The following is a 15,880-nucleotide window of genomic DNA, read 5'->3' as shown; positions in this document are numbered from 1 at the left end:
TGAAATACAATTATTTTAATAAATGCATGCATCATATTGGAAAATATAAACTGGAAGATGTTTCTACTTTAATATTCTTCATTAGCAAGTGAGTAAAAGGCACAAACCATAATCAAATTTGTTTAGATGAACTACCTTATTCAAGCAGAACAAAGGTTTGGCTGAAAACATTCTCATTCCAGATAATCTTCCCTCTGAATCAACTACTTTCCAGTTAAAAAATAAAACAAAACAAAAAAATCCCTTTGCTTTCTGTGCTTTCCAAATGGATGTTTCAAAGTAATGAGTAAGATAACAGACATAGTGGACATTTTTTCTGCATCTTTAGAAGTTATGTCTGGCACAGTTCTACAGAAAAACAGACATAATAGAGCAAATTGGAAATTTTTCCAGAAAGCAAATAGTACTAGAGTCTGCCAGGAACTGATGAGTTCCCTCATAACTGAGCCTCAACAATTCTCTTAAAAAAAAAAAAAGTAACTAGAAAGGTGAAACATATCTGCAATTCTTGATCAGTTAAATCATTAAGTCATCTAAAATTGGATTATATGCTATAATGGTTCTTTAACTAGTAGCTTTAAGCTATATTCAGTTGCATAAACAGTTTTCAAGTTGGAACTACCTATGCAACACCTAAATGAATACAAAGCTCATATTTGATAAATGGTGTCATAATCTGAAGACTGCTGAGCTTATTATCAGTCCTGCTTTGATACTGGAGTCTTTATACAACCTAAACATCTTTGGTTACTGAAACACAATATTCCTAACCAGCTAGTCCAGAAAAGACATATACGCAAGACAGAGGAATGACAAATGAACAACAGATTCAATTAACTTAATTTGGCCTTTAAGACGTCCTGGTAAAACCAGAGAAAATGTCCTCAACGTAATTTGTTGAGAACATTAAGCTCTCAACAACAAAAAAGTTCACCTATGAAAAACAGAGGCTGGAACAGGAACCCTTCACTACATTAATCACTTCTGTAAAACCCTTATGTAACATGCATAATTAAACCTATGTAAAAATCAGGTAGGAGGGACTACTTTAGCTAGTTATTATGATAGAAGCAGAACATTAGTATCCAGAAGGTTCCCTACTACTCAGAAAAAAATATAAAAATCAGTCGCTTAAATGTCTAACAGGAGGTAATTATACACCCAATTAGCTTCCAGCTTTACCCAGAAACAGGATGCTGTAAAACTGCCAAAAAGGCTTTTTCAAAAATTTATCTAGGTATGGTGGAATGTTTGATTGCTGGAATTTAGCCTATCTCTAGAAAAATCCAGGGCAGGAGGGAAAAAATAATGGCACTAGCGTTCTTTTCTGAATAACCAGCAATTGTTCAGAGGACAGGTAAACTTACATGCCTGGGTGCAGGGAAACAGCTGCTTGTTAGGTGCTGCACTACGAGCAACCTGACGGAACAGGAGTAAGAAACAGTATCTGAAGAGACGGCATCAACCTTTCTACTGATGATCACGGAAAGTTTCTCAACAGATCGACTGCCCCCATTATACATAACGAGAGTTTTTTTATTCATCAGACTGGTTTAGAAACACATTTAAAAAAGCACTATCCTCCTGGACTGAAGCCATATATTGAACACTGTACATATGTGTAGCTGAAGGAATAGGTAGGTATACTCTTCTCTATTACAACCCTCTTTCATACTGGTATCACTACATTCATTCCACAAGGTTATACCAAGAACTTCAGAGAGGTTAAACTGAGTAACTTCTCAAAAAAGAAAAAAATCAGAATCTTTTCCCCCACGTGTCAAGAATTTCCAATGCTTTCATTCAAAACCTCTATATATCCACAGGAAAAAAGGAAAAAAGCCCATCCCTTTCGGGCTCAAACTGTATCTATCTATCCCAACTAATACTATTCTAGACTGGCACCCTGGTTGCATGGCTTTTCTTCTGTTTCTAAAGCAGCACAACAGCAGAAAAATCTACCCTTATAATCTATGTGAAGTGTCTTAATGGTTATGTCAACTGCTCCTGTGTCTGCCTCTACAAGTAAATCGTTTCATATCGTAGTGAAATGATACTTTTCATTTCATCTTTCCAGAACTGAAAGTTGTCAACAAATTGGGATGACAAGTTTTTTGAGAAGCTACTAAGAGAAAGCATACCTATCTTCATAAACCTCTGATGAGAGTTACTTATGATACCAAACCAGAAGTAGGTTCATAACCATAAGATGGGAAACCAGCAGTAACCAACTTCTGCTTACAGCTGATTTCTTATATTATTTTACATTATATTATTCTTATATTAAGAACATTATTTCTTGCATGTTCTAAAAATTACAGAAGATAACAGGATAATGGGGTGGGGGGGGGTGTTGCTGTTGTGGGGGGCTTGAGGGGGCAGGTTTAAGATAAATTTTGGTCATTATTTTTCCTCTTTTTTAAAAGCAGAACTATTTTCAGACCTCTGTGAAAAACGTGTTTCTTTCAAGATTTCCACACCTAGAAGTTTAAGCTCTAATAAATATGGTACAAGAATGCAGATCTAAACATACAGGTTAATCACAGCAAAGAAAGGTGATATCACACTTTATTACCCCTAGTAGTTCGTCAAAGTTACCTCTGACTATTCATCATATAGTAAGGAATTCCTCTGTGCAGTTCCCCATTTAATAAACTTTTTTAGTAAGACTAAGTCCAAGCACTATTTTTCAGTTTGGGGAGACACATAATGTCACCCATATTGCTCGTGGAAGGCAAAAGAAATTCTGCATACTATTTTTAAGCATAGTAAAGCTACACCTTGTTCGAAAGCATTCATCATGCTCACAAACTCATCATGACAAACTGATCAGACGTTCCCCCAAATGTGTCGATTTGAGGAGACGAGAATCACATGCAACATAAGCTTGCAGTTTGCTAAAGCTCTGGAGTGCTATTTTTCCTACCTCAGAGCAGAATGCTGCAATACCGCCATTAACCCACCCTATGCTGCCTTTCCCAGACCACAACCAATTTGTTCAATCCCCGAAAAAACATTCAGGCTGTCCTGAACTGCTGCACCTCCTGCAGCCCTGCTAAGCAGGTCGGTTAACAGCGAGCGCCTTCTAGTGCTTCTCCAATTGACTGAAGAGAAAAAAGGCAAGTCGGCTTTCCCCAGCTCGTATGAAGGTCTTCTAAAAGGAGCATGCACAGCATCAAGCAAGAAAATGTATCCATACACACTTGTAAGACATGAGGGAGCATGTATAGAATGGGCACATGACGGTGTATCTACCATTCAGAAAGCTGTCAGACACTCCCACTGAATATCAAGGTAGTATTTTAAAAAAATAACAGAACTCAAACTAATTATTCTGCTCATTCTTATGTCAAAACATCCAAAAGAAGAAAAAACCCATAATTCACTTAGCCTGAATTAGTCTGCTTACCTCTTTTTCAATTAAATAATGGTTTGGTGAAATGTTAGTACCACTGAATTTGCCAAGACAAAAAGGTGAAATCAACTTTATGAAAGCAATACTCCACAGACATTAGTTCAGAAGCTTTGTTTCTTACCAAGTGGAGGCTGGAGCATGCCCCCTTTCTTTTCGCAGGTCCCAATGGGCTGTATGTCCGAGGAATCCACAAGCCTCCAAAAATCATTTTTGTTGTCACTTCCATCCAGCCGCAACCTTAGCCTGGCACCAGTGATTCCAATTACTGTAGCTATACAAACTGAGGTAACATTGCGAGGATCGTGAGCTTCCAGTTTCATACCAACTTTGAAATCGTTCGTAGGTGGAACTCTAGACTACAATAAAAGGTAAAAGACTTTTTCTTATTGTTGTTAGTACTGCTAAATTTACCAGCCAGTTCAATATACAGCTTTTGTTCATCCAAACATATCATATAAATGGGAAAGATAAAGAAGCCTTTGAACTTTGAGTGTTTAGCAGCGAGTCAGAAAAGGCAGCTGGATAACCTACCAACAGCTACTTCAGATACTTGATTTTCCTACAGCATAAACATGACTGATTTCTAAAATGATAAGCACACTAAGAAGGGTAACAAGGTAATCCTGACGAAGATATGAACATAAAGATGGGGGAGCCTTGATTAATACTTGAAGTGAATGGAAAACAAGGACATCGGGAAACATGACATTCAACTCAAAAAAAAAAAACAAAACCCAAAACAAAACCCGACCCACAAAAAAACGAACCACCCACAAGATTTATTAGCTTTCAATTCAAAAGAAACAGTTATTTTATAGAAATGTCTCAGAAATTTAAACAAACGTTGGACCCTACTACACTAGGCACTACAAAAGCTCAAGGCAAGAAAGAGTTTCTGCATCAAAAAAAAAAAAGTTTACAATACAAAGAAAGAAGACAGAAAAAGGAGTTACTGTTAACTGCATTTTACATAAAAACAGTCCTAAAGTCACATAAAACTTCTGTGCTAAGAAAAAAATTGCAGCTTGTGCTTATTCGTAGAGAAATGAATATATTCATACACATACAATGAAATGCCAATTTAATTAGCACAGGGAAACGAAATGTGATGAATGCAATTTGGTCTTTGAGCAGAACTTTTTGTCACAAGTTAAAGATGAACAAAAGAGAAGGAGAGTATTTTTACCTCATGTATCAACACACTATTGGCAGATTGACTAGATCACAGTCTGATTACTTGCCTACTGTAGTACTGCAGGCAATAATATCATCTAATGATGTTCAAAACTTTGTATTAACACTAACTGGGATTGAATGCCTCTCACTATTGTCTTTAGATGTCTCTAAAGATCTCCAGCCTAAATTTATTAATGGAATTTTTTGCCAACACTATCATTTAACTTAAATTCTTTTTGCACCTTTGCAACTAATAAAATCTATGCTGTATTTACAGAGGGCAACCTGACCCTCTCTCAGTACTCTTTTAACAAGGTATAAATAAGCCAAGCACTGAAGTTTCTCTTAGAAGGAGGTGACTATCCTCCTGTCACCCTGGAAGCCCTTTTCTGCAACTCTTCAGTACAAAGCTGCTCTTGAACACAGACACCGAGAACTGTAGGCAGCCTTCCCCATGACATTTAAACCCAGTAGTTATCCCATACAGACTAACACAGTCTGAATCCTAACACAGGAAGCAGGTAGAAAAACCAAAACCAAGGGCATTCACGCTCACAAGGTTCTTATGTCCCTTCTCCTGCCCTCCTGACCAGGTCAGGTGGGGATTCCATGGTAAGCAGGTAAGGGTGCAACTTACGTGCCTGGATACACAGGAAAAGGCTGAAGAAATCCGCTACTGCAACAAGTGATATTTTGTTTCCACCACATTTAATTTTTTAAAATACATCTTGCTCTACTTACTATGGAGTGCAGGTGCACTGTTTACAACACACCCTAGACCAACAACAGCAGGAGCCCTGGAGGAGCCCGAGCCCAAAAAAGAAAGAGGCGAGCAATATTCAGTGAACGCTGAGTGTAGCATCTGCCAATACTGCATTTAGACAGCAGGCTGTCTGAAAGGGGAGCCTGAGCATATTAAATTTAAAGGGCAATTCAATTTCAGGATATTGCTTGTCAAGCTGTTATTTTCTACAACCATGAAAGGCAACTGAAATTGAGAAATTGGGGAGTTTGTTTATTTTTTAGTAGAAAAGATGAGCTTGTTTAAATACCAACAATTCAAGGCATTGTACTAAAAAGGTAACTCCTCCATGCCAGTCTGTCCTGACAGCAAAATAACAAAACCCACTCAGTAACAGCCTTGTTTTAAACTCTGTTCAAATCACAAGGGACTAAACTTTTTTATCTAAAATTTTCAACTGCCTGAAAAAAAGTTTCAGGGTGAGAGAAAGAGATGTGGAATGCACCAAAATTTTAAGTAGTAATTAAAAACAACTTAGAGGAACAGATAAAACACCTTCTAAATTAAGATAAATACATTACCCAATTTCCATTAGCTGTCTGTGCCTGTATCTTAATTTATGGTACAGCCTTTAATTTATTGCTCCCCAGTTTATTTTTAATTTCCACAAAATTTAAACTTTGTAGAATTCCCCCAGGTCACAAATTCTGGATGTAATTGTCAAATTAAGCTTCTCTATGCTATTTGTTTTCTGGCTGGCCACAGCAGTGTATTTCCTCGCATTACACAGAGTGATAATGACACAATTCATGTGCAACCCAATAGAAGTCAAATTAGTCCTACACAAAGCTCAAGCACTTTAGTTTCTAAAATCTGCAAACATTATGTAGTGAGAGGAGCTAGCTCTGCACTAATTAATATTGCATATCACTTTCTACTTAAAGGTCAACTCAGAAAAACTGAAAGTCTGCATATGTAAATTGTTTTGAAATTAAAGCCCTTCTTTCCAACCCACACACTCCTTAAGCAATCCAGGTCACTCAGATTTATCTATTTCAGTCAATGCATGCCACTTCAGCGTCTTTATTTAAGGTGTTATTTGGTTGTTCAGTTTGGACCTCTTGAGCATTAGTAGGGAAGAGGAAGATGCAAGAAAGGCACAAGGAAAGGCTTCTGAGCAGCTTTCTGCAGTTGCTGCATCTCTCAGGAGCATACACCCTGGTCATGGTGGCCTGTGAGTATGGCATTAACCTCAGAATGATCCAGGGATACGCTACTGCTCTCTGCCTCTACCCAAGCAGAGTTTGAAGTCTCTGCCTTGAGCTGGTATCCACTGTGACAAACACATACTGTAGAGTTATTTCTGAAGCTCCACTCAAACAGAGCTATGGACACTGCTATTTGTAGCCATCTCTCACTGAAAGCAGCATGTGAGGGGCTCTTTGTCTTTTATCCTCATCTGCAAAGAGAAAGCTGAGATTCAAGATCTAGTACAAGGAAATACCACCACCTGCATTTCTCTCTCCCTGTTCTCCATTCCCGCAACTACTTCAGATTCACTGAGTGACAGTTCCTCTTCTCCTCAGACTATTCCGTTCATGTTGCTTTTTGTTTGATTCCCACTGGAGGCCAATATCATTTACAGTACCATCAGACTACCAAGAAACCTTAGAAGACACCTTTCTGAATGTGCCCAATCCACTAAACTAGATGTGCACCTCTTGTCACATCTATTACAGTTCTATCAACCTGAACTATCCAATTCCTTCAGCATCTTCCTAACACAGTGAAGGCATACAGACCAAAACTCATCCTATTTAACTTTACACAGCTAAGATCCTCAACTTGTGAAAAGATCAGCCCCACCTGCCTCTACAGAGAGAAAGATGCCTGCAGAGGTTGAGTCAGTCTCCAGAGGGCTGAATAACCAGAGGTCATTAGCTCACACAAGATGGTAGATTTAAACTGCATCTGCAAATACATACCAAGCCATCAGGCAGGGGGGAATCAAACTTGTAGGGCACAGTGTAAAATATAAACCAACACATTAAACACCCTTCATTATAAATCCAGTATTTCCTTTGTATTCCCATATATTCCCTTTATTTTTTTAAACTTCAGAATCTGTTACTCCTTAGTAAAAAGCACTCATCTCAGAAAGAGACAAAATTAAACATATTTGAGAGATCCAGGAGAGAAATGGTGAATAAACTCTCCTATACACACATGTACACACGTCTTGTAGCTAGCCAGAATTTAAAGGACTCTTTCAGAAACTGGGCAGGAGAAAGGCTCCTCTGACAATCAGCCAAATTTTAATTCTCATGAAAACCATGGTACCTATAAGATTACCAAAAAAAGTAGAAAACACTTTTAAACTCTGATAAGACTATCTGTTTTCATTAACTAGTCTTTTTTTAAAGGAAAACAGAGTCTGAAACTACAATTTTAACGAAACCCTCAAAGTTTGGCTTGAGGCAGAAACCAAGAATGAAAAACTTCAGTAGCTAGCATCTGCCAAAACTGTACACCACTGATAACTATAAATCAAAAGAAGTCAAATGGGAAGTTTGCAAGCAGTCTAAACATAAAAGTTGCTCTAGGATCAGCCTGTAACATGCATACATACACACACACACTTGCAAAATAGTATCTGTCATACCTGTCTGAAACAATGGAGAGGGGCAGCTACTGATTCAGTCTCTTTCAGATAATCATCCCAATTAAACTGTTCTGGAAGACATAAAATAAAAAAAGACCATACAGACAGTTTTTAAAGGGAACTTAAATTAAAAGAGGGGTTGGGAAAAGAAAGGGACAGAAATACCCAACTATCTTGTAGAATACATTTTGTTTCAAGAACAGGATTACTCTCAAATGGGAACTCCATTGTTGAAAAACATACAACCCTTGAAGGAGCTTTAAGAGTACCGTTAATTCACAGAGGTGATCACATAATAAGCAAAATCAGTATCAACCTTCCCCATTTTTTTTTTTTTGTCATCCACATAGAAAGATACAAGTCAGGATATCTAGATTCATTTCTCTGTATAAGGACCTCCCAAGCATCCCTGTACAAATCACATTAGCCTTTCTGTACCTTAGTTCCCCTAGCAGCAGGACTGATACAATAACCTCATAGGAGTAGTGAGATGATACATGTCCAAAAACACAGACACATAGATTCTGTTGAAATGTTATGTTGAGAATACTATCCCTAGTCAACGAGAAAGCAAAAGGATTAAAACAGCCTTCCAAATACATCTTTGTCTCTTTTCATCTGAAGTCTGATAAAACCTTTGTAAGGTAATTATTATGGCAATATTCAGCAACAGAATCATGGTATATTTTTTCCAGTGATAACATTGGCATTGTTTACATGCACAGGTGAGTGTATTCTGCATTTGATTTAATCAGTGTTATCAGTTTTGCATGAATGGAACAGTATGAAGTACTAACATCAAACATATAAGCAAGCATGACTTAAATTAATATAAAGCGCAAGAGAAAAAGTACAATGGCACAACTAGCATTTTTGTTCCTAAATTATATAAGTGAGCTCTTTTGCTTATTTTTCTTGTTTGGGCAGCTGGCATCTTTCTGATGTTCCTGAAGAGTAAATCACCCATGAACCCCAAAATGATGCAGTGATGCCACCCAGTGGCTCAGCAACAGCCATTCACATGGCCTGTAGCAAAATCCTTGGTGATGATGGAGAGACCACACCAGGTTTATCAGTAATCCTTCCAAAAATGCCACTGGGCAACCACATCTCTACAATTTTCAGGAGAGGGGAGAAGCAAAGAAACAATCAGAAAATGGCAGCATTTTCCAGCACTCACACACTGCTTCTCTGAAGGATACATGGTGGCTCGAATCCAGAGTCTACCTGCATTAGCATAACGTCTAGTTGAAAATATATAGTGCCTCAAGCAGAAGAGAACTACCCCCTTGGCTTGCTGAGATCCTCTTTTTTTTTGGCACAACAGACTCAGAAGCGTAGGAGTGATTTGTCCTTGACACTGAAGAGGCCAAGTGGTTGTTAGCTATGTAGCAAGTCAGTAAAATCTCAGAAGCTGTTAATTTGGTGACCCAAACTGTATGTAGGCTGATAACAAAGACGTTTCTATACATCTTGGAAGTCCGCCTACTTTGGAATGAAAATTTTATTTACACATTTCTACAGTTAGATTGATTTTGTATTACTCACAAAGGACAGGGTACATTAACTTAAGCATATGTTAGATATTTGTTTTTCAGGAAGGCACGCTCAGGAAATGGCTCTTCAGAGCTTTCTCCAGAAAGTAGCCTCCAGATCTGCTGCTCTTTTCATTGACAGGCCAAGGAGGCTGCAAAAATTAAATATGAACAGCTAGCAAAGTTTCATCTTATAAAAATTATTCTTTGAGTCTAATAATAAAGTTGCTGCTTGAGGTTGACTTCTGATTTAAAAAAAAAAAAAAAAGTTGCTTTTTAATCAGAGTTTACTTTAGTAAACTTTAAAGTACACAATTCAATAAAATTAAATCTAGCAAAAAGAAAATGTTTGTTATGTCCCGGCTGTCTCAGACCTAACATAATGTAAAAGCTGTAATCATGAATCAGAGCCTCACTGTGTTAAGGACTGGATAAATGTAGGTATTTCAGAGACACCACCTTTCACCAGGAGAAAACCCCATTCACCTCCTCCAAAAAAATTATCTCTCTATACCAGCATTTCCCAAATGTTCTCAACTGTTATAACAGGCCTGTAAATTTGGTGGGATAACCCAAAAGTACAGAGAGAAACAAGGGATTTTTTCCAGGGAATATTTACTAGAAAGACACATAACATAACACAAGCAGTCAGCTGCAGATAAAGCCAAGGGGAAAACAACATTGCCTGGCTCTTTGCTTTAAATCCTGGCTATCAAAACCTCTTTCATCAAGCAGAAATGACCTGAAGTTTAAATTAGAACCTCTCTACCTGTGAAGATACGTTGCATTAAATTAAACCCAAGCTCTCAGAGATGGTACTAATTATCCTTTAATTACTGCAGTCATAGAAATAGGAGATTAATGTATGTTTGCAACATGTAAAATACATGTCTAGGAAGATAATCACATTGAAAAAAATCTCTGCACAAAAAGCTTTTCTGTATTCTCAGCATGCACAGGTAAAGAAGCAGTTGTTTTGTATATATTTCTAATTCTAAAGCCCCTGAAAACATGCAACTTCTGAGAAATAAAAATCCTTAAGAAAATTAGCTCACACTAAATGATTTAACATGCATTTCTCTTCCCACTCAAACCGGCAGGCTGAATTAAACAGCTTAAGAAAAATCCCTTATGCAACAAGCACAATTTATAATCCACTGGCAAAGTGAAAACTAGAGAGAGAAATTAATTTTTGACATTGAAGAACAAACCAGCATATACTGGAAACAGGAAAAAAAAAAAAAAAAAAAACAAAAGCAAACAAAACCAGAACATGCCAGAAGGTAACTAGGACCTTTTGTAAAAAAAATTAAACAATTGGTAACCAACATAAGACTGAGACTCTAAAACAGTGATCCAAGACAACCACCATAGGCAAACACCCTGACTAATTTAAAAATGGAGAAAGTTTATGCCATAGTTTCTTGCATTACTGGTAACAACCCATGGGTCAACGACCCTTGATTTTCTCTGCAATGCTGTATCAATACTCTTATCACTTCTTGTCAAACCTCCCAATCACAAAGCAACTCAAGCTAAAAGGAATCACAGGAGGTCTCTAGTTCAGCCTCCTGCTTCTCCAGGGTTACATCACTCTCAATGTGAAGACTTTTTTCCTTCTGTCGAATAGAATTTCTCATGCTCCAGCCAGTATTTGTCGCTTCTCATCCTTCCACTGTGTCTCTGAGAGGAGCCTGGCTCTGTCCCCTCTACAGCCACCTGTCAGGTAAGTGAAGACAGCAAGATGATCTCCCATAAACTTTCTCTTCTTTTGGCCGAAGAAACCATTTTTCTGGTTTCAGTACCAGTTTTCTGCTTGCATCTTGCATTCCAGCTCCTTCATTTTTTTGCTGGACTGACAGCCAGATTGCTCCAGCATAGCAGTGTCTTCCTTGTACTGGGGAGCTCAAAACTGAACACAATACTCCAGATACAGTCTCACAAATACCAGAAAGAAGCAAATCCCTTCTCTCCACCTGCTGCCTACAGTTTTGCTGATAGGACTCGGTATGCAGTTGATGTCTTTCACCACAAGAGCACACTGCTGGCCCACACTCAGCTTGCTGCCTGCCAGGGCTCCAGGGCCTTTCCTGCAAAACTGCTTTCCAGGCAGCCAGCTTCCTGCCTGGGCTGCTGCAGGGCTTCAGTCTGCCCAGGTGCGGGAGGGATTCTCCATTTGTTTTTGCATCTTACAGGGTTCCGGTCAGACTGTTTCTCTAGCATGGGGAGGCCCATCTGAAGAGCGGCCCTGTCTGCCAGCCTACCAGCTACTCCTCCCAGTTAGATGTTGCCCACAAACTAGCTGACAGTGTGTTCTGTCCAATCGTCCCCATCTGTCAGTAAGGCATAAATGGCATCAACCCTAGTACTGACTTCTGAGAAATGCCACTAGCTACCAGCTGCCAAGTGGACCTTGTATTGTCTGGCAGTCCAGTCAATTTTCCATCCACCTATCCAAACCACATCTCACCAGTCTGGCTGCAAGGACACTACAGAAATCGTACAGAAAGCCTTGCTAAAGTTGAGACAAACAACATCCACTGCTCTCCCCTTGTTTACAGAATCATTTATCACAAAAGCCAGTCAGTCACACACAGTTCACATTTGGCAAATCTATCTCAGCTGTTTCTGACATCATATTTGTCTATTTGCTTGGAAATGGCTTCCAGGCATAGTCTTCCCAAAGCCTGAGGTCAGGCAGGCCAGCCTGTAACTCCCCAGGTACTCCCTTCCTGTATGACACTGGACATACTGTTTGTCCTTTTCCAGTCATCATGAAACTTGCCCAGTCACTATGACCTCTCCAAAATAGGAAGAGAAGCCTCACAGTGACATCAGTCGCCTACCTCAGCACCCTTGGAGGCATGCCATCTGCTTCCATGAATGTGAATGCCCACTTTGCTGAAGTGCTCCCCGTCTTCCACTGTAGATAATGCTTCAGTTTAGTTTAAGTCAAAGTTTTACAAAATTTAAATTGAAGATTTAAACCATGAATTAAGTGTCACTTGTAGATAGGTAGAATTTAAGGTCCTGGTTTATTTAGGTTAGTTTAATACAGTATCACCATAGCCCAAACACTGTTTAAGCAGACAGAGCACCTCATGTCTTCTCATTTCACCCCTAGGTTCCCTTGGCATGCATCTGAGCCTTTTGACACAAAGATGTATCTTTCCTAGTCTTCATCCCACCATCTCTCTTTGTCAGAGATGAAGTCTCTCCTTTTAATTTTGGTTTACAGACTCTTGCAAACATAATAGTTTAAATGGAATGTATTTCATACCCTGCTTTATACCTCGTACCTCCTTCTATATCTTGTGATCATTCAATTATAATTTTTCTTCTCCTGCCTTTCTCTACCTAGTCTATTTTTTCACCTGTTCTTCTCACATCTCTACGTCCCCCTCCTCCTCAACTTTTCCTGTCACACATTCTCCTGAAAACTCTGGAGATTTCCTGTATGCTAGCCCAAAGCATTGTAAGGCATCTTTCTTCATCCAGCATCAAGAGGCTCCTTCTTTTTCCTTGTCACCAACAAGCAACAACACAGGATAAAAATTATCACCTCATCTACAGAAAATCAGAGATCTTGCATGACCTTGAGCAAGGCACTCCTCTCTTAAGTGTTTGACAGAGCCAAGTCTAGATTTCATGAGTAAATTCAGTGTTCAGACACTAGATTAACAGCGTAGTACCGAGTGGCAGAACACAGATGACAGAATAAGGCTTGTCTGCTTAGCACTGCTTCTCCACAAAGCTTTTTCAACACCTTGCTCTCTACTGCAGGAGGAGTCAGGGGCATCTTCCAATAACTCGTAAAATGTGGTTATCTTATACACATATGGAAAGCACTTCCCTGGTGGGGGGCAGTCTTATGCGGTTCTGTCTGTCATGTCGAACATTATTATTTTAAAACAAAGACATGCTGAGTCCAGTTTGACTGGAGCTCCTCTTACACTGCAGAAGAGGGAAAACAGAAACAATTACACTTCCTCTCCTGTCTCAAAGTAACAGGGAAAAATAACAAAGACGACTGCTAGGATGCCAAGAAATGGAAGAATTAAGTCTGGCAAATGTAACAGCAGAAAGCTTTACTATGGTTGATGGTAACAGGGTATCGTATCTTTTATGTAAAGTCATCACCTCAACTACCCAGGTACCATGTTAGTATCTCAGCATGTTTGTTCAGGGACTACACTACTTGTAAGGAACTCCTCCGCTGGTACCCAAGGAAAGCTCTGAACCAAACCATCTATTATGAGTCAGAGGTCATGCAAATGTAAGCATAGTGAGAGTTTAAGTAACACAGTGACATTTTATGGAGAATTAACTAACAACTCCTGAAGAGATTTTCTACTTCAGTCAACAGTACTCATGACATTTCTTACTGCCTCAAATTCAAGCAACCAACATGAAGGTATGAAGGGTGTATAAGGATGCCGCTGCCCTCTCACTGCAGCCCACAAAAACCAAATTGCCAGCAATCCCATGTATATGCCACTGTATGGCACCTGCTGAGGATAGTAGAGGTTGTCTAAGTTTGATAAGAAGCTGGATCATTTCTGACAAGTATGTAGTTTCCTCAGTTTATTGTAAAAACACAATTGATTTGAAAACAAAATTTGTTTAAATTAAAACTGGAATCCCAAGCAATTTACTCCAGTTAGCAATCCTAAAAAACTCAAGACTATTCAACTGAAAATCCTTTCTTTGACACCAGCAAACACATTAAGGAAAGAGAAGATAATGCGACAGAAGAGGCATGAAACTGGGAAGTACACGATGAGAAGAACAGACAAATCAGTAATGATTTTCTATACCAAAACATACTTCCCTAACAGAGTTAGACAAAAGTAATGGTATCTTTTTAACTACCCACCAGTAATAGCCAAAGAGATTGCAAAACAAAAGCCTCGGGAGATAGTACAATCCAATACACACTTTTTCTTTCAGGGTACCTTAACTAATAACCTGACAGCTGTAATACCTACCACTTTTTAAAGACGGGTTGTTTGCCTGCTGATTCTTTCCATCTTTCTCTTTTTTAATATTCTTTGAATCTAGAAGACAAGATTCCATTACATAATAAATGTAATATTCACATCATAACGATGTCCAGCATAACACAGAATGCTTTCAAACAATACAGGGTGTCTTGTTCCAACTACTTTCTTTTATTCATTTCAGTGCATACTCGGAAAGGTATTTGCATTATAAATTTAATCACTGCACTATTTTTCATTCAAAATATGAGAAGTACAGCATGAAAAAACAGAGCTTTTGACTACTTTATATTACATTATCAGAATAAATCTAGCTGCAGAAAACGTAGTATTAGCTCCACAAAGGGCAACCCTGTCCTAATTTTTAACAGCTTTACTCAACCTACATGCAATTTGAGATCCTCAAGATCACTGGGTATCTTTTAAAATCTTGTCTAGACCACTATGACCTGAGAAACAAGAAAAAAAAAAACAAAACCCACCCTAAAAGCGTATTTCTGCGTTAAAGATTCCATTCTATATTTAAATTCTTGAATACTCAAATGCAAATACCCATCTCAGTGCACATGTCAGCTATTTAAAAAAATAATTCAGAAGAATCTACCTTCTCTATCATTCATCTCTACACACATACAGAACGGAGTCTGTCATTTCATTTTTGCCATACCTTCTCTATCATTCATCTCTACACACATACAGAATGGAGTCTGTCATTTCATTTTTGCCAGATTTTAGTGCTTATGAGACACACAGGGGGACTGGAAGGCTGGAATGGAGAAGACTGAGGGAGCCAGTTCCGCTCGTTCCTTTTAGTCTTTAAAATACGTTGGTTTGGTGACCTGATTTTGACATTCATGGACTCAAGCGCAATTGAAATATAACACTAAGTTGGCAACCAACGTGCAAGTAGATTTTCAGATTTAAAAAGCTTACCAAGCTCTGTATGGCAGAATAATTCTCTGGGTTTGCAAATGCCTCAGCACCTGGAATAGGGCTGCTCGTCTTGGAAGGCACATGACTCAGCTCACACCTTGGGTCATCCTAGGCAGCCTGAACTGTTACAAGTGAAGGGATGGCTCACTTGTTCTGAAAGATTGTGTTGGCAGCCAATTCCTGTAATAGCTTGCACTAAGTCTTTAGCTATTGACTGGCTTGCACTTGAAATAAAAACACTCCTAACCTAGAATAAGAAGTATTTGGTGACCAGAAACACTTGAAATACAATGAGTTGTGTCCCCCAGGGCTCGGTTTTGGGGCCACTCCTGTTTAACATCTTTATTGATGATCTAGACAAGGGGATCGAGTGCACCCTCAGTAAGTTTGCAGATGACACCAAGTTGGGTGGGAGTG

The 15,880-nt window shown here is 38.8% G+C and overlaps 1 protein-coding gene across 1 annotated transcript in view; it reads right to left on the bottom strand.

Moving 5' to 3' along the window:
• SCML2 (Scm polycomb group protein like 2) overlaps positions 1-15,880 on the bottom strand; it is a 72,679-nt gene that overhangs the window by 35,916 nt on the left and 20,883 nt on the right. Inside the window, exons 3-4 of the mRNA XM_074860933.1 lie at positions 7,996-8,066; positions 3,537-3,771 (exon numbers count right to left, since the gene is read on the bottom strand). Coding sequence (XP_074717034.1) covers positions 3,537-3,771; positions 7,996-8,066 — 306 coding nt within the window. The remainder of the gene's footprint in view (positions 1-3,536; positions 3,772-7,995; positions 8,067-15,880) is intronic.

The sequence above is a fragment of the Strix uralensis genome, chromosome 2, assembly GCF_047716275.1.
Source record: "Strix uralensis isolate ZFMK-TIS-50842 chromosome 2, bStrUra1, whole genome shotgun sequence".
Lineage (NCBI taxonomy): Eukaryota > Metazoa > Chordata > Aves > Strigiformes > Strigidae > Strix > Strix uralensis.
Note: the sequence above shows the minus strand (reverse complement) of the source record. Positions and strands in the feature narration are given on the sequence as shown.